At 40.9% G+C, this 18,552-nt stretch overlaps 1 protein-coding gene across 1 annotated transcript in view; it reads left to right on the top strand.

The window, feature by feature from the left end:
• Window positions 1–18,552, top strand: part of CRHR2 (corticotropin releasing hormone receptor 2) — a 111,859-nt gene that overhangs the window by 75,327 nt on the left and 17,980 nt on the right. The window contains exons 8-9 of the mRNA XM_050891590.1: window positions 2,754–2,826; window positions 16,061–16,146. Coding sequence (XP_050747547.1) covers window positions 2,754–2,826; window positions 16,061–16,146 — 159 coding nt within the window. The remainder of the gene's footprint in view (window positions 1–2,753; window positions 2,827–16,060; window positions 16,147–18,552) is intronic.

Below are 18,552 nucleotides of genomic sequence, written 5' to 3'. Positions count from 1 at the left end.
CTTAAGATGACAGGCAGAAAAGTTTGCAATATCTCAGCTAAGATCCCAGTTGGAACAGTTACACTGTAAATATGAAATATAGCTAATCAAATGCAGATATATGTAATGTCACTGGCAAATATCTGTCCTCTCACCCTTACTCACCTGGTTTAATGGGTATATTAGAAATGTTTAGATTACAATGTAACAGATCTGTTTTACAGCCTAATGAGATGAACACCATCCTAGAAAAGCTGCTTTTTTTTCTCTACCAACTACAAAAGGAACCTGGAGCATCAAGCTCCCTTGTAGATGTCTGTTTTGTAGAAGTCTACCTTTGGCCACAACCTTGTTTCCTCAAATTGTGTGAAAGTGTGTATATACACATGATGCTTCACTCAATGCAACCTTGATCTAATACTGTGCTTTAGATAATAAATGTCAGCATTTTGCTCTTCAGTATGGCCTTACAGTTAAGCAATATTTAAATTCCAAAGAGCAATGAGCAGCCTTTGCCCTGGAACCCCATTTGTGCTCTACCAGCTCTGTTCCAAATTCTCCGCTGACTTTTCTAGCCCACTAAGTTCTGCCACATGCCTCAGTCTGCTTCTTATTAGTCCCTCTGCTAGATTCCTCTGCTAGAACAGCCGGCTTCCCAGAAACTCCTCTTCTAATAGCTCTTGGTTCTCTGAGTTTCAGGCAATATATAATAGTTGACCCAAAATGCCCTTCAAAAACCTCTCTCAAATGTAGGTCTTGCAAGTTCTGGAGAGTTGCGTTTCCTGTCTTGGCATATCTTGTAATTCATTTTTCTTCATATCTTTCCATCTCTGTAACAAAAAAAACATTTTCATTCATTTAAGGCTGCCCTGGGGATTCTTCTTGGATGATAACTTGGCTGGAGGAAGTACCTTATTCCAAGTCTTGCTCTCATCACCAAGTTTTGGAAGATTAGTTGCAAAATTATCAAATTACACTAATTTGCAGTCAGTGCACTAGGGAATGAGAGACATGTTTTATATTTATAAAATATTCAAAGCTCTCTCATTCATTTGGAACTTAAAAGATGTAGAAACTGAATCAAGAAAAGGCCAACAATTGTGTGATACTGAATTGTGTTCCTAGATACCTGCTGCATATCTCAAAATGTCTGTACAGTCAGTTCAGTAAGAGCATTTTGCAGTGGGCAAACAGCTGCTCCTCTTTTAGCAAGGAACACATTTTGCAGAAAGGCTTTGGGGGCATTACGTGATTCAAAAGAATTCCATCTGAACCATAGCTTTCTTTATCTCGGTTTATTTGCCTTGAGCTTGTGAGGTGATGTCTTACAGACTGCAACCTCTTTGAGGCAACAAGTATTATTTCTTGCATGCTTGTAAAAGTGCAAATCTGCACCTGTCTCCATGGTCTCCTTGGCTCAGGAATTACCCTTGTTTTTGTGTCTCCGGAGGCACTAAGCTTATCTTTTGTGACAAGGTGAACACAGGGAAGGCATAATTTTTGCTGTGTAGACATATTATGTGGTATCCACAAAAGGGAAGAAAACTCTCAGACTCTTGAACTCCAAAATCTACTTTCTAAGGGATATGAAGCTCCAATGACCTAAACCTTAAGGCGTTATGATAGCAAAGTTGTCTCTGCTTGATGGAACCAGGATCCAGACCATGTGGCTGTATTTGTAATATTAAATTAGCTGGGCCTGGAATCGTTCCTGGGGCTAGAGTCCAAATAGCATACAGTAGTTCACATCCATATTATTAAACCCTCTTGGCCTCCAAATCAGGGTAGCTGCAGTTTGTAGACTATTGGGAATGTCCTCTGGCTCATGCTAGCTCCAGATTTGTTCCCCAGGAATAGTTGGCTGTTGTTTGGCCGGGGCCAAAACTGCACCAAGGAAAATGTAATGATGTAAATGATTGAGTCCAGACCTGAGCCTGGTTTCTGATTCATTTACTGACATAAATATAACTGATTTATTACTTTCAGTTAAGAGAATGAAGTGAACGTCAGTATGGGTTGCTGTGAAATCACAAGCTTAGTCTGTTGTATAACACAGCAGGGAGAAAAACACTTGTAATTAGTGGAAGTGAAGCTCAGGCCAGCACTGAGTCACACATGACACATCCAGGCTCTCTGCTAGTTTGAGGCCCTTCACTTTACCTGTGGTTTCACTTAACCTGAGTTGACTTCCCTTTGGTGATGTTGGATCAGGTATTTGCTAGCTTCGAATGATGTCTCTGTACTGTATGCTGGATTTGGTGGTCACCAGCTTGGTTCAAAGCCAATGGGATGAACTCCTTATTCATCTAGTACCTTATTTAGACAGCATTGCCATGCAACTTGAGACATATTTGCTGTAAGTAACAGCCCTTACTTTATGGGATTTAAGTGACTCTGGGCACTGCAATAGATAACAGATTTTTTTTTCCTTGCACAGAATATTTCTTTCATCCCTTTTTCAGACCCAGCAGGACACATCTTCTGCGTCCTCCTTACAGCAGGTTCTCACATTTCTTGGAAATATTTACATGGGCAATAGCCAAAAACATAGTGGGAACATGAATGGTCTAATGAGAGGGGAAAATGGGGCTCAGATCTGTGTCCAAACAAAAGGTAGCTTTGTAGCAGAAAACTCAATCACTTGCTGATTACATATATGATTAAACAACTCAGGGAATAAGGGAACATCTCTCTATGGTGTCCTTGTTATTACAATCTAAAAGAAGTGCATTCCCCTTTATAAATGATTTTCTTATCTGTTTTGTTTCTTACAGATGCTGGTTTGGAAAAGAACCGGGGAAATATATCGACTACATATATCAAGGGCCAGTGATTCTTGTTCTTCTGGTAAGCATGTATGTGGGTGGAAGGACACTGCCATCTCCCATTGAGGGATAATTTGATGGGCGTCTGTGATGTTCCACATCTGCTTTTATGTAAAATAAGACACAAACAAGTTCAAACATCTTCAGCTGTTCTCTGAAGTTGCCACAGTAGCTAACATTGCAAGTCAGAATTGTACTGATCTGGTTTTGGCTGTTTCCTTGACCTTAAGCCATTCTTTCCTCCTCCCTCTGTAATGCTGTTTGCCTTCCTTTGTACAACGTTTTGAGATGTAGGAAGGAAAAATGCTGAAAACCAGAAGGTACGTTACAATACCTGCTCATCCACTTGAGGCTCTTGAGAACTAGGGCAGTTGCGTCATGCACATTGATTAGAAAAATGTAGTAATCATGGTAAGGAATTGCATCTCCTTGTACAGTCATCTACATCTTCTACATCCCCGTCATTGCTGTGTATTTGTTTGTTAGCTTTCCTGTTTCCAAGTTTCCTTTTCAGTGCCGCCTACAGTTAACAGGCTCTTTATCTGTTTACCCAACACTCTGTCTCCTGTGCCAACGAACAGTAGGGAGAGGAAGAAGGAAGCTCATTCATAAACCATCTTGAACCTTCAACTAAAGTGCAGTGATACTTTCCCAGAAAATACTGGGTGTGGATAGAAAAGATGAATGCTATGAGAAAGGACAATGCTAAAAAACCCGATTCTACTCTTCCACTCCTTTGCGGTAAAAGCCACCTAGGAAGAAGGCAGATGTCCCAACAGAGAATTCACAGGGCTCAGTGGGGTCCCCCCTCTTAGGGAACCAAGACTTGGTATAGCTGTCCCTTTTGCCACTCCAGCACCCATGGAGAAGGTGCAAATGCTCCAGAACAGGCAGCCACTACCAGCTTTTTCAAGGCTAAGAAGCCTTGCACTCTCAGCTTGTCAGTGCTGTGCCTTTCATGTGATTCAGCATGAAAAAAGCTTCTCTGTTGCCTAGGAAGCCAACTACTAATCTGAATGTTTCCTAACCTGAAATCAGGAGAGTTAATTTGTGTTAATTGTTAAGATGCAGCGAACAGATCATATTGTGTGTAGCTGAAAAGAGAAAAAAATGCGGTAGGAGTCTATTTTTATGTAAAAATTCTTTTCTTTATGTTCTAAGGAGAGAAATACAATTGGTGTGATACACACAATATAATTGTGTGTCACCAAGGGAGCCATCCCAAAAACACAGCCTCACAGTAAATTGACTCACTGATATAGAGACTAACTCACAAACAAATCCTATTTAGACAACACAAGGTAGCAGGTTTGCAATACTCAGCATTTAGTTTGCACATCATTGCTTAGAAGTCTCTGAATCTGTGAATTTACCGTAACCCCTTTAGTCAACAAGATCTGTAAAATCCTTGGATAGCATCTCTGGCAGATACCACGGGTAGCTTAGAGTCATGAAAATAGCTTTGTTCTCCCCAGAACAGCACTTTCTATTTAAAGACCCCAAAGAGGCACAGAAAATGGAGGTACAGTTAGAGGCTGCCTCTTTATATACAGGTGACTATATCTGCCTCTAATTTAGAGCAGCCTTGAGACCCCTCTAAACTGAGCCAATAACTATACTGCCCTGAACTGACATTAGGTATTGAACCTTTCTACACTGGCCTGCACTTGAGCTCTAATTAAAACACTAATGAGATAATAATAGTAATTGCACTGTGGGGTGGAAAGCAGCTGATACAATTTAGAGAAGTAACATAAGGGCAAGCCCTTCCTTCCCTCTCCTTATGGTTACTCCCATCAGAAAGCACTGCTGGGTGAGGAAAAGAGCTCTCTGGAAATATAATCTAAAAGGCAAATCTGAAAACTCCTGTTACAATACGCTTCTGATTGCTGAAATGTGCCCCCCTCCTCTCCTTTTTTTTTTTTTAAACTGACAGCTGAGTCTTGTGTTTATAATTAAAACACACAACTCCACAGCGTGTTAAAGGAACTTGACAGGCTCGTTTTTTGATCCTCACGCGAATAAAATCAAATTGTATATAATGACTCAAGCATCACTTACGATTATTGGAGTTACTGACCCTTTCAAGGGTGCCGTGAGAAATGCTGGATTAAGAGCACTGAAGTTTGATATCTGCCATGTACTCAGGGCAACACAGTCAAACATCAAGCTTGTTTGTATGTCTTACATACTTACAAAACTGTAAGTATGTCAGTATGCCTCTGCCTTAACACAGATGGGGACAAAGTGCTGCTTTCCTCTTTCCTCTTCCCTCCAGTGAGCAATGGTCACCAGAAATGCAAGGCACAAAGATTTCAAAAATAGCACAACTCTGTGACCTCTTTCAGTCACATCTAATGAGTTGGATTTGAACTAATGAAGAATTGAAATGTTCAACTGAAGTTCGTGTTTTATGAAAGAACATACAGGACAATTCTGTGAGAGAGCTATCCCAGCGTACTGCTGGAAAGATAGAGACGTGAATGTTACTAGAAGAAATTAATGTTATTTCCAAAAGAAGGCTCACACTAAAAGCTAAAAGTCTAAAAACTCCGTCAAATTACAGTTCCTGTCTACATGTGAGCACTTAGCCTGTGGCACTTAAAATTGGTTTCACCCACTTTAGTTAGTTAAGAGCCAAATGCCCAGTGTACAGCTCAGCTGAGTTTTGGTTACCTGTTAGACAAAGGTAGCATCATTATGTCTTCAAGAGGCATCATTATACCAGCCAGTGGCAACATGATTAGAGTGCTCTTGTTGGTAAATATTCTTCGTTCCAGGGGGATAAAACCTGCTTCTAAAGATGCCGAGCCTCTTTAAAAGATAGGAGGATTTTGTCTGTCAAAAATTATTTCCACTGGTTTTGATTTCTCATTTTCTTGCCTCTATGCATTGAACTGCTGTAGCACAAGGTAGCATACCACCAAGAAACAGGTTATGCAGGAGTTCTAGCCTCACTGGGAAATAAAGATTGGCCAAAAATAAAGCCCTTTCATCACGGTAGCAGTCTTCAAGTCCATCTTTAAATGATATTATTCTCTGTTATATGTCAGGGTACAAAAACTTTGAACAATGCAGTAGAGAGATTTGTTTGATTGCTTTCCTACTTGTCTTTAGAAGAAACTTGAACATTGACTTGGGCTGAAAACAGGGAAACAATTTCAGAGACAATTTCAGAGACAAAGGAAACTGGGTATAAATGCTGATCCTGAATATTGGGTGAGAAACCTGTATTTTTATTGACAAGAGATGTGAGGGAGAAAATGTAGGTATTCATTCTTCTTTGTTTCATTCCTGAATGGATTTTGGCTTGAACATATCCCAGGAGAGATCTAACCATTCAGTACATTGGATGCTTTGAAATTCAATTTCTGATAGCACTAAAAAAATACACTCTGTTAGGTATTTTCTCTTCAAATTAGTGGTTTTTTTTAATTCTGGTATCTTTCCTCAGAGTGACATAACCAAGTTTTAATCATACATCCCTCTCTGAAGGTAAAGAAGGGGCAAAGGGTTGGAAATACATGCCAGGGAATTGAATTTCAGCCTGATTTTGTTAAGAAAAATACATTTCTTATGTGCAATTTTAAATGCAATCCCTGTCAAAGAACTGGTGAACCACGAAAACACAGCAAGATCAGAGGACGAACCTCAGAAAATAGGCACCGGAGGCAGTTAACTGAGCTGCTTTTTTTCTCAGTAACTACTGTTGTGAACTGACCCCAGATATGAACCTCTCTGCAATATTTCTCAGAGCGAAAATTGTATTAAATCTTCAGTTTTTCAAACAGGCAGACCAAATATTTAGGTTTTTTCAAACCTTACATTCAGCTTTAATAGATTTTTTCCCTTGTGCTTGAGAACTGAACAGTTTTCTAACCTCTGCTTTTTGGGTCTCATTGAAAATAATTCACTGCAATCAATTAACTGCTGGCGTAAGTGGGTATGTCAGCTGATAGGAAGACCTGGAGTTCACTTCTGTCTCTGCCTTCATCAGCTATTTACTTTTGAACAAGTTAGATTGCTGCTCTAGGTCTCAGTTTCCCCAGCTATACGGCAAGCTTAATGATACTTACCTTCCTTTGTAAGATGCTTTGAGATCCCTGGATGACAAGTGCTGTAGAAGAGTTAAGTGTCCTTAAGAAGACGAGCTCGTCCTTATTGCAGTGTGGAATTTTGCGCAGGAGACATCTGACACGTGTACTGAAGTGGTCTTTATGATGTGCTAAGCATTAACAACGTAGCATTTTTGTGGTGGCAAGATAAAAGCTTGCCCCAGTACTCAAGGTGTGACCACACAAATTGATTTTTATAGTAGCAGCCTGTTCTCTCTTTTATTTTCTTTTTCTTTCTCAGTAATTCCAAACATTTTTTGTTTCCTTTCTTGAGTACCGCTGGGAACTGAAATGAGGTTTTGAGGGAGCTAGCTAGTGTAATTCCAGCGTTTCTTTTGTGAATGAAAATACCCAGAGCTCGTAACTCTTCATGTAAAGTTAAGATTGCTTTACTTCCCCATTGTGTTACCTTTATATCATGTGATTTCATGTGCCATGTTATTGCCTGGTCACTTAGTATTGTGAGTCCCTATACAGCTCTTTGTAATCAGCCTTTATTTTTGCTATCCTGAGTAGCTTAGTGTCACTAAAAATCTGTCAGCCTGCTCTTCATTCCCTTTTCTAGATCACTAAGGTCTATGTAAAACAGCACAGATCTACCGGTAGCCTCTCTCCATTGAGAAAACAGACTCTCTATATATCTATTCCTACCTTTTCTTTCTTGTATTTCTATGCATGATGCTCTTCCCTCCAAACCTCTAACAGCCAGATTTCTATAGGAGCCTTTCGAGAAACAAATTGGAATTCCTTTCAGAAACCTGAGTAGACTACCCACTGGATGTCCCTTGTCCCCATGCTGACGCTTTCAGAGGACTTCACAAACGATATAATTCTTCCCTTTTACACCTTATTTCTGCAAATGCTCTTCTTTACAGTGCTTGCAAAGAATTTGTCCAGCTTCAGCTCAGCTTCAGGTTATGACCTATAGCAATATGTTATATATAGCAATCACTGGCTGATGTTCTGGAAGACCATATCACGGAGAAAGTTTCAGTAAGTATCTGAGGTTTTTTAGTTTTTCGAAACCAGGACTGTGGAAAGATACTGTGGTTTTTATAAGTATGTCACAGAGGAGAGTGGAGGTACTTAGCTTCTTAATATTTTTGACAAAAAGGAAATTGTCATAAGTGACCATTAATATATTTAAGCTAAATTAACAAGACTTCTAGTATTCATAGAAGTAGGCTTCATTAGCTGTCTTCCAATAGAAGTAAAGGAATAGTAACAATTTATTTAATATTGTCCACTTGTGTAAGGGATGTTGCAATAAAACTGTTTACAATAGCTATAGGACTTGACTCAATAATTCTTCCCATCCCATGTCATAGTTTATCAGTGTAATGATACTGTACAGTGTTCACACATTAATTTTTTTTATTGAAACGTGCTGCTCTCTGCTTTTGGATGATTATCCTAACACCACATAGGCATTTACACTTCTGAAGAGCAGAGCTGTCTTTCTGCCATCCTGTTACACACACCTTTTTCCAATACATCTTTAAAGGTATTGCAGGTAGGGGAAATAGGTTTATTAAGCAACTTAACCAATATTTATAGAATCCATTCCTTTCTGATATCGTCCAATAGATAAAATTTGTAGTGCATCTTAATCTTGATCTTCACTTCCTTTTGCTTGACTGTAATGCTCCACTCAAAAAGTTGCAGTCCACATTGCTAAAGTTCCTTTCTTTTGATCTTCTAAAAAAGTCATAGAAGTTAGTTCACTTGCCATTTTATATATATATAAGCATTGCACCTATGTATGTATCTATATGCATTTCATTTTTGTTTTTTCTGAAAAGCATTCCGTAGTTCTGTGCAAGCATCTTCCTTGCTGATATAATTGCATCTCTGAATATTTTCTTAGTTTCTGCTGACTCTCTTCACACTTACGCTTCCACTTCTGCCTTGTTCTGTTCAGCATCTAAGAAATTCTTTTTATTATTATTGATACATCTTTTTCATTTTCTCTTCTCCTTCCTATCTGACTGGCTTATGTTTTTTCTCAACCACTGGATTGCTGATTAATTTAGTTTTCCTATTGATTTTTTAAAATTTCTTTCTCTCTACAGATTCCCAGTTCTTCCACTGCTACCAATGTTGTAGTTCATGCTGCAAACTGTTGACATCCCTGAGTTTTTCTTACAAGACATTTATCATAATTTTCGCTGGTTTGCAAGCATGCTGTCATAGCTGCACATAGGGTAAAGATAATATGCTAATTTGATTACAGTCCATCCAGAATTTATCTCCAATTCTGCCATCATTGCTATTACTGTCTTCCTGTTGTTTACATTTTGTAGCTGCAGAGTCAATAGTGTCAAACAAGGTGTCCAATACCATGTGCGCTCCTACAATGTCTCTTTCTTTCTATAATTTCTAATTCTGTTTGTGAGATGTTCCACAGCCAATAAGAAACTCGTATGACCAGCAGCAGTTGCCCAGAAAACTTTCTCCAAAATTCGTCCTGTCAAGTCTTACTCTGAATACTTTCCAGATAGAAAATCACATTTCATCAGCGAGTTGCTGGATGGTTCCTCTTTGGAGGAAGACTCTCTCTTGAGTCTTCTTTTGTGGTTCTTGCTGTCAACACATGGCAACTTGAACCTGCCCAGCCTGGGGAACTGCCAGGTGGACTATTCACAGCAGTATGCCCATGTTTTAGGCTGTCGTGTCATCTTGGTCATTTTCAATGTGCTGGTGTGATGAGTTGGTGGTCGAGGGGCTATCATTCCCTCCAGGCAAGAACTCTGATGTGTGCTATTGTTATTTTTGCAAGGGTATGTGTTTACTGGTGTTGCAACATTCAGTGTGTTCCTGGCTTGTCAGGTGAAATAGTTGGAGAGAAGCCCTGTTGAGTCACACGTGACTAGAGACCCCATGGTAGTTGACTTGACTGAGGAGTGACCTGCAGTGTGTTTCTTTAACAAAGCTTTTTGAATACAAGATGATTCAGGAGAGACAGAAGGACCAGCACAGTAGTAGGAGGATCACAGATGGGGTTGTAAGATTGGAAAAGAGGCTGTGGACATGCTCGTGCATGATGCAGGGCTCTAGTGAGGAAACGGTGTGATCCCAACTAGGACTGGAGTTTATGACAGAGTGGGCAAAGGCAAGGGTCTGTGTGCTGATGTGTAACGCAGGCATTAGGTAAGCAAGGTGTCTGCTCATTTACGACTCTCTCCCTTCCCCACCAAAACACGACTCCATCCCGTACAGTCTTCAGGATGTGTATAGTCCTGCTCTGCTTGCCTGAAGAGGTGGTCTTTCACTGCTGCTCTAGGGAGTCTCTTCCACGGTCTCCCTGATCATGACCATCCACCACATTTATGCCTTGCTCTTCTTAATCACATCTCATTATTCCTGACCAGATAGCATTTTCCAGCACTTTGCTGTATGCCAGAAGGAGTCATTGTGGTGCCTGTGATGTTTGAAAGGGAAACTTTTGTGATAAAAGGCCCTGTCTGAGAATCGTGTCAGGACAGCATGACAGAACAATTAAAACGAGGCATTAATAAACTGGCAGACTATTCATTTGAGGTCAGGATGACAGTATATAATGCTCCACCTAAAATGACTGCTCTGATGCCAATTTGAGTTACTTAATCCTGGGGTGGATTTTACCACATTGCATAAAAATGCAGCAGCCTGTTCCCTGTTTGATTCCCAGATTTTGTCTTCTGTCCTGAACGAACTCAAGCTATCATCCCTATGAGCTGTGGTATCAGGCCCAGTGTGGACAAATGGACAATAAATTTCCATCTGATTATGCGGTGAAAATTGATCTTCAGATTAGACCTCTTTGAGTGCTACTAAAAGGTCCTACTGAGCCAAATGTCTTTCTGAAATGAAGGAGTGTTCTTTTAAAAGAAATCATTAAAAATGAACACACTGAAATGTGTTTCCAGTAGGCAAAACCAGAAACAAGTATTTTGATGTTACCAAATTTGCGTCATTTGCCTTGGAATTTTTTGCTTGCTAAGCTCAGCCTTTGAGAGGTTATCCTATTCAAGTCTTAAAGATCTCCCAGAGAAACCTTAATAGAGACAAAAAGGAACCCTTGATGTTGGTGCCTCAAAACATTTTTTAAGCTTTCATATAATACGATGTCACAGATCCGTGGTAGATACAGCCACATTCATTCAGTTGAAGCTCAGGTGGGATACCCCTGGACAATCTGAAGATCACTGGATGATTTGTGTGGGCAACTGGTTCAAGTCCAAACACTATCCAAAAGCATTCATTTAAAATATGTCAAATGAACCAGTGTTGAAAAGTGCCTGTTTCTCTCCACTGAATATAAATAGGGCCTGGGATAACCAGCTGCCTAGAAGTAATCTAAAATGAAATTATGCCAATCCAACTCAGCTCCTTATGCTTTTCTCTTCTTATCCTCACTGTCTGATGGAATCGCTTTATAGGCAAGGCCAAGTGACTTCACTTTTCTCTTTTAGGTAGCTAATCTAGAATGGGGAAGAATTAGTTATTCTTCTTCCTGAAGAAGCCTGTGGGATGAAGCCAGTAACAGGAGCTTTGTGCGTAGCAAGCCAAAAGCTGCACTCATGTCCTGTCCTGGTGCAGCGACAGCTGTGGAAGGTAGCCCTGTGAGAAAGTGGAAAACCAAGCCTTGAAAGAGCTGCATACATTATTCATAGATTCTGAAGCCAGAAGATGTGAATGTTTTTTCTAACCTTACTTTATGCATAAAAAAGACCATAGGATTCTCCTGACTTGATGATCCTCTTTGCGTCCCAGCCATCATCTCTTGGGCTGATATATATGACTCGTTTTTCCAGTACCTTCCAGCCAGCCCAGGATGCTCTACTTCCCCCTGTCCCATTTACCAGCCTTTTTAAAAAAACAAGACTCTGGTTTGCAGGGAAAGACAGGCCAAATTTTGATGTTACCTTTTTCCACCCTCCTTCTCTTGGAACAGGTTTCTCTTTGCTTTTCAGGCAAATTTATTTTCTTTTCAAATTTTCCTCCCTCCTCCTCATGAACTGCTAAAGTGTAGTACTCACCGACACTGGGTGTTGTAAAGATGAAACCAAGAGCAAATTGAGTTAATGGGTTAGACCCATTCAGGGAGGAAAAGCTCACTGAGGCACAGAGATGAGTCTCTAATGCCTGTCTCAAAAAATCCTCAGAGTTACCTGTTGCTGAAAGCTAGGACTCTGTACTTGGGCAGCATCATTGAGTATTTGTGCTGACGCTCTTTCTTTACACATCAGAGTATGCATGGTGATCAGATGACTGGGTGTCAGGTCTGACATTTGTCCTTAGGTGACTACCAGCGTTCTGACGGGAGTTTTAAATTCAGTAATTAAATGTTTAGCAAAGTGTAGTTGTGTGAGTAAATGTCAGGTCTGCAGTTCGGACCAGTTTAAACTTCGGACCCTCCCTAAGAATCCAGAGGAGTTTGGATCCAGGTTTACTATTTACAGAGCAGCCATTTATGAGGATCAGAACATGAGATAAAATTCCCAGGTCTGAGTTTGTTTCTGCATTTAGGTGAGGTAGAATTTGGGATCAGTGTTTCTGGAGCCTTGGGTGAGCAGTGGGACAGATTTTCTGTACATGACAGTTACTACTGTAGCACCAAAGTGCCAAATGGGTTAAGGCAGCAAACCGTTAGCCAAAGAAGTCTTCTTCTGTTCCTTCGTGCTTTTCCAAAAATCAGTGTGACACTGTATTCACAGCCGTTCCATTGGGAAACATTAAGACTATCAGGATAGGATTTATTTAATCTAACTCAGAGGAGAGATCTTTTGGCCTAAACATAGGTGCATAGTACCTTTTCAGATGCTCTGTCAGCCCCACATGGGTCTGGCAGAGAGGATACAGATCCTCTAGAAAGCCCATGTCGTTCTGAAGTAGTAGTTTGAGGTCAGGCAGGGTACCCCATGGCACCAAAGATGGCTCTCAGTGGCTGTGTTTAGGCAACTAAATGCAACCCTGTAATACAGCCCTATAATATATGCCCTCCCAACAGGTCTGTCTGTGCAAGTCACATAAAGAGGCGCTTCAAAGTGGGGAGAGTCATCTCATGCTGAAGTAAACATCTCAAATAGACAGGAGGAACTATGATGTGAAAGCAGCTATTTTTCTCCATCAGTTATTAAAGGAGCTGGTGGTAACTAGCTCAGGGGTAGATATCTACCTTAGGGCTGTCTACAAGACTATTCAGCTTTATTGCAGGCATGAGACCTAAAGCATCCTCTCCAGCGTTTGAAAGATTGCACAGCAAAGGAGAACTTGGGGAGAAAGATAGAAGGAAAACAGTATAACAACATGATGTTTGCAAGACCATCCACCTTGTTGACAAGTATATGACTACAAACGTCAATGGAAGAGGCAGGGTGACAGTCACTCTGAAATGCAGACTTGAGGTTTCTGAGTACGTCCTCAGGTGGATTTCAGTGTCTGTCTTCAGACCCACAGGCTTGAACACTGCCCAAGTGACTAAGGATATGCAACATATTCAATGCAAGAACTAGGAAGAGGACTCGGGGTGAGTGGCCGATGCCCCTGTTCTGGCCTCAGTGTTCCTCTCTCCTAGAAAATATTATAGAAATAATGTCCGTAGCAGGCTTTCCTCTGACACCTGGGCAGCTAGTTAAAAGTAAGCACCAAAGCATCTGCCTTCCTGCTGCTGCTGTAGACAGCTGTGGTCTCTTACCAGCCCTGTGTGACATGTACCCATGTACCAGTGCCACCCCTAGGCCTTAGCTATGCAAGAGTACCTCAAATCTGTGGTCTGTGCTTGGGTAGCTGAATTGTCTCCCTGAATGTGGCCTCCATTGGGATGCTCAGGTGTTGGTGGTACCCAGCACACAGTGAGCTTCAGCTGAGACAGTCAGTATTAGTGCTGCCAACCAGATGAGCAAGCCAGCTATCACTGGGGATCAGTGCAAACATACATGAAAATCTAGGTGAGAAGTATTAATGCATGCTTTCTGTATGTTGTCATTGTTTTCTTTCTGCAGCCCTTGGATAGGGGGAGCTTAGGGGAAAGAGTGGGAGAATGAAAAATTGATTTATATAGAATAAGAGTATTTCTAGTGAAGTAACTCCCAAACTTTTCAGCTAGCAATTCTCCTTCTGGACTGATGAATCACACTTCTGCAATTTAATTTCAGAGAAGATCAAAATCCCTAATTTTTCTGATGCAGCCTGTGGCAATTTGAATTTCCAGTTCCCTGCTGTCACATCGAAGTAGGACTCATGAAACTTGAAATGCTTTCTCTAGTCCAGTTCATCATGTTAATCCCATGTGATTAGTCCTACTTATTTTGGAACTTACCCTTGCCTAAGAGTCTATAATTCCATCTAGCACCTTCCATTATGATTGCAAAAGTGGCAAGGTTTGGATTGGTGCCTTTTTTGCATCCTTGATAGAAGTAACCCAAACCTGGCTCTGCGCTGACAAGGAACCTCAAGATTTGGTAGCAGAATTTCAGAGGCAGAAGTTTTCTTTCTGTGGGTGAAGGACACCCCCATCCACTTCCCCCTCAGCAGAGACTGCCTGAACGTTTCTCTTTCTGTTATTGAGCAATGGTGCAGTCACCAATGATGTGAGGAGTTTAAGATTCAAGTCAAATCAGTGATATGAAGCTGGTTTTGTCTCTGATGATAAATAAAGTGAGAACCAGTTGACTTCAAGCTCTTAAATATGACAAAGACAATTTAGCAAGAACAAATACACAAACTGCACTGTTTTATTTATTTCTTATACTCCCTAAGGCCCTGCTCTGCTAAGAAAATAATTTCAAAAAATGTCACACGTTAACTCCTAGAGCAGCATTTTTGTATCTCACATAATAAGTGTGTAATGTACATGATTCCCAACGCTGCCGGTCTCCCAGTGTCTATTCAGGTGCTTATTGCACCATTTGTTATAAAGAATGTTACAGTAACCACAGGGACTGATATGATGGATGCCAAGATACTGTAATCATTGAAAAATACCACATTGCACAGAGAAAAAAGGAGCATATTTTGAGAACACCTTTAAATTGGCAGCTCTGCTACAGCATTCATAAATAGTTGGAAGTCAATCACAGAATTGTTCCATTCATAGACTGTAAAATGCCAGGAACCCTGGGACTCTGGAAATGTGTGTGAGATAAATATCTTCTCACAAGCTTAGGTTGTGACCTCAGCAGTCCTGAGGTAACAGTTCTGCAGTTCTGACAGCGTACATCGTTGACAATTTTGAGACAGATCGGTATGTTGTAAGCTACCCTACTTTACGTGTTGAAAGGAACCCAATACTTGCTCCTAGGTGCCAAATCCTTCTGCTGATCACAGTCTACAAATCAGAATCTTTTCAGGTTTTTTTTTTTTCTTTCCTGTTTACACTGAGAGGAAACTTATGTAAGAAACTCGCTAGCAGATGCTTCAACAACAGTAATTAGAGCAAATCTCAATTCTCAGTGGTGAGATTGTAACAGAAATAATAATTACCTAGCTCAGCAGATTAAAAAGGGAAGTGGTAAATCCATCATCTCACCTTTAAAGACAGTGCAAAAAAATAGGCATTTTTCAGGCATGATTCATCTGCTCTGTTTTAAATATCTCTTGTGGAGTGCAATGTATAGCCTCCACTGAATACAAATGGAGTCCGGTGTGACTAGCTCACATTCAGACCTCTGCAATGCAGCCTTGTACTTTGGGTCTGGGGAGCCCTACCTAACCGTTCCAGCCTGCTGTGGAATGGGAGAATGGTTTCAAATGCCTGCCATATCAACACAGCACAGTGCTGCCAAATACTCTGTGCAGGGAGCCTTGGATGAGCTCAGCCAGAGACAGATGCAAATAACCAAACAAATCCCACCCTTAGTTCCTTGTGGCACCCAGGAAAGGAGTAAAAGGGAGTAAAAATAAGGTCCTTGCTGGGACCATTGATTTTGTACTCCATTTTCATTGCTGTTTTGAAAACATTAATAGCTGTTGGATATGTGCTGCATCATCTGATATTTCTAGTGAACTTCTGAGTCTGTTGCAATCAATGGTAAAACCAAGAGGCTGTTTTCAATCAGATTGGAACTGCAAAATGTGCCTTTTAAGGTGTATCACATCCTTTAAGCCATTATTTGACTCACTGGTCTTATTTTTACCTCTCTCTTCCTTCTTTTCCAGATAAATTTTGTATTTCTATTTAACATAGTTAGGATTTTAATGACAAAGCTGAGAGCTTCAACCACTTCAGAAACAATACAGTACAGGTAAGTCAGCTGGTGCTTCTTGCTGTTTCTGGTGTTAACAAAGAACTGCCTTGCCTGCCCTGTCCTCGTCCCATCTTTGTCTTTCCAGATGCCACTGTTGATGTCAGAGGGTGTCTTTCTTGCCCCTTGAGCTCATACGGTTAGGTACACAGTATTTATTTTTGCAGGCTATCCGTAAAAGCGTGCCCCCATGTTTTTCTGTCCACTCCCTTTCAATGTCCAAACAACGCAAACAGCCTAGGCTTACAGGCACAGAGCCACGTGCACTGCCGCAGCCACCAGCCTCTTTACTTCCTTCAGACATGCACATGCCCCAACACACGTGAAATTTCCCCCTTCCGATGAAATCTGAAGGATTCGATTTCAAGTGAGGATAGGAACTTTATCAATTTCTATGTGTACACAGCATATGTATTATATTATGTAAATATATCATAACTGCTTTCACTGATGACTAGATCATTCATTCAGCTAATCTGGAGAATCAGTGAAAAACTGTTCAGTCCCTACTAGGTTGCTTCTCTGTCCCAGTCTCTAGCTTTGCAGATGCAGAACAATACAGTATCAAGACTTCCCAATAAATCACGTGCGTATGCATATTAAGATCCTTTTTCATACTAATATCCTAGCAGAACCAGAAGTAAAAGAAGAACAGAGCCTGGGCCAAAACACTCGTATCGTATCTGTACTCAATAGCAGTATCATTACTGATGATTACTGTGTGCATACAGGTAATTACAGTAGGGTTTAATGTTCTTTTTAAAGTCTAGGGGATGGGAATGAAGGGCGATTGTGCCCCTTCCCTTCAGCTGGTACCAGCATTAGTGTAACCGCTCAGTGGGTTGCGTCACAGAACTGATCCTCAACTAACAATCATTACCTTTATATGGGGTGACTTCTCAGGTAGATCAGTTTCCCGAGCTGGCTGACTGTGCGACCTCACAAGCACTAGTATGGCAGAAAGGAGAAGATAGGAATGTTTAGCCCAGGGCAGCAGAAGAAAGGTGGCCTGGCCCCTTCTAGCAGCAGTGTGAACTTAGATCAGCCTAAACAGTCTAAAAACAAATTCTCAGAGATCAGGAGATGCTGAGTGCCCTTCCTCTCTTACCATTTGCAGTATCTTGCAAGATGTTTGGAGCATTTATGGACAGACAGCTCCTTACACTGGGAAATGGCACAGGTTTTGTGGAGTAAGATTGGTCACAATCCTCTAAATCATTTCTAGATAAAATGTCAGTGTATCAAGCTGAGGCTTGAATCTTGATGTCCTCAAATCAGCCTGCTCTTGACTTTAGAGGCAGTTTTGCTGCAGTAATGGGGTTTTGTTGTGTTTTGCCTGATTCCTTCCTTTTAGTCCTGTCTGGGGTTTGGGGACAAATGTGAAGTTAATGCAGTGGTCTGATTTTCTTGTTCAGACTCTTCTCTGCACATTTCCTGAGAAATGAAGGGCAAAAATACCCCTTTTTCGTGCTCAAACCTCATGCTATGAAACTAAAACTAGAATGAAAAAACACTGATTCAAATCTCAGTACATTTTTCTCCCTGCCGCAGTTTGCAGGGAGCATTAGAGATATTAGATTCTGAGGCAATCTAAAGTAACTGCCTTCGTCCTTGAACAGGTGACAGTGATCTTATCCTCACCACAAGCTCTGTAAGGGAATCTTCTTTTTCACAGCCTAAATAGAAACCCTTATAATTCCAGGAAAGCCTGGGGCAAGCCTTGCTTCTCTAAAGCTGAGTAGTCCAAACATTTGCTAAGCAAGTATTAAATGATGTAGCAGCTACTTTGTTAAGACTGTCACTCTATCCTGACACCGGCAATGTTTTTGTGCTCCCCTGCCTGCCTACCTGCCTGTCTTTATCTACCTGTTACGGCATTATACAGAGATTTATACAGACATAGCAAAATTGCAGTCTTCTGTGTTTGTACAGCATCTAGCACAATGAGTGTTGTTCTGCAGCTGACATTCCAAGACGCTATTATAGCACCAATAATAAAGATTAGCCCCTAATAATTCTGTTAATAATCACTTATGCTTCATTGTGCACCATCTGCTTGTTTATTATTTATAAGACAGCCCTAAGCAATTGTGTTTGGTGTGCAAGTGTTGCAGAGAGAGAGCGAGCATTTATACTCCAGACAGAATCAAAAGATGGGAGTAGAGCAGGTCTCACGGGCACAGCATTCCTGCCCTGGTCAGCAGCTAAATTGTGCACTTATCACATCACCCTGAGGTGTAAGAAATCACTCACTGGGGCTGCAGAGATTCTCAAAGCTTCAGCCTAATGCAAGCCTCATTGATAGGACAGAAACTGTCTGGAGAAAGAAGAGAGAGAAAGGGAGGGACGTAAAAAAGGTTTCCATTTGTCCCCTGGAGTTCAGGGTGTGGGGATGAACAGCAGGAT

Source organism: Gymnogyps californianus, chromosome 2 (assembly GCF_018139145.2).
Source record: "Gymnogyps californianus isolate 813 chromosome 2, ASM1813914v2, whole genome shotgun sequence".
Lineage (NCBI taxonomy): Eukaryota > Metazoa > Chordata > Aves > Accipitriformes > Cathartidae > Gymnogyps > Gymnogyps californianus.
Note: the sequence above shows the minus strand (reverse complement) of the source record. Positions and strands in the feature narration are given on the sequence as shown.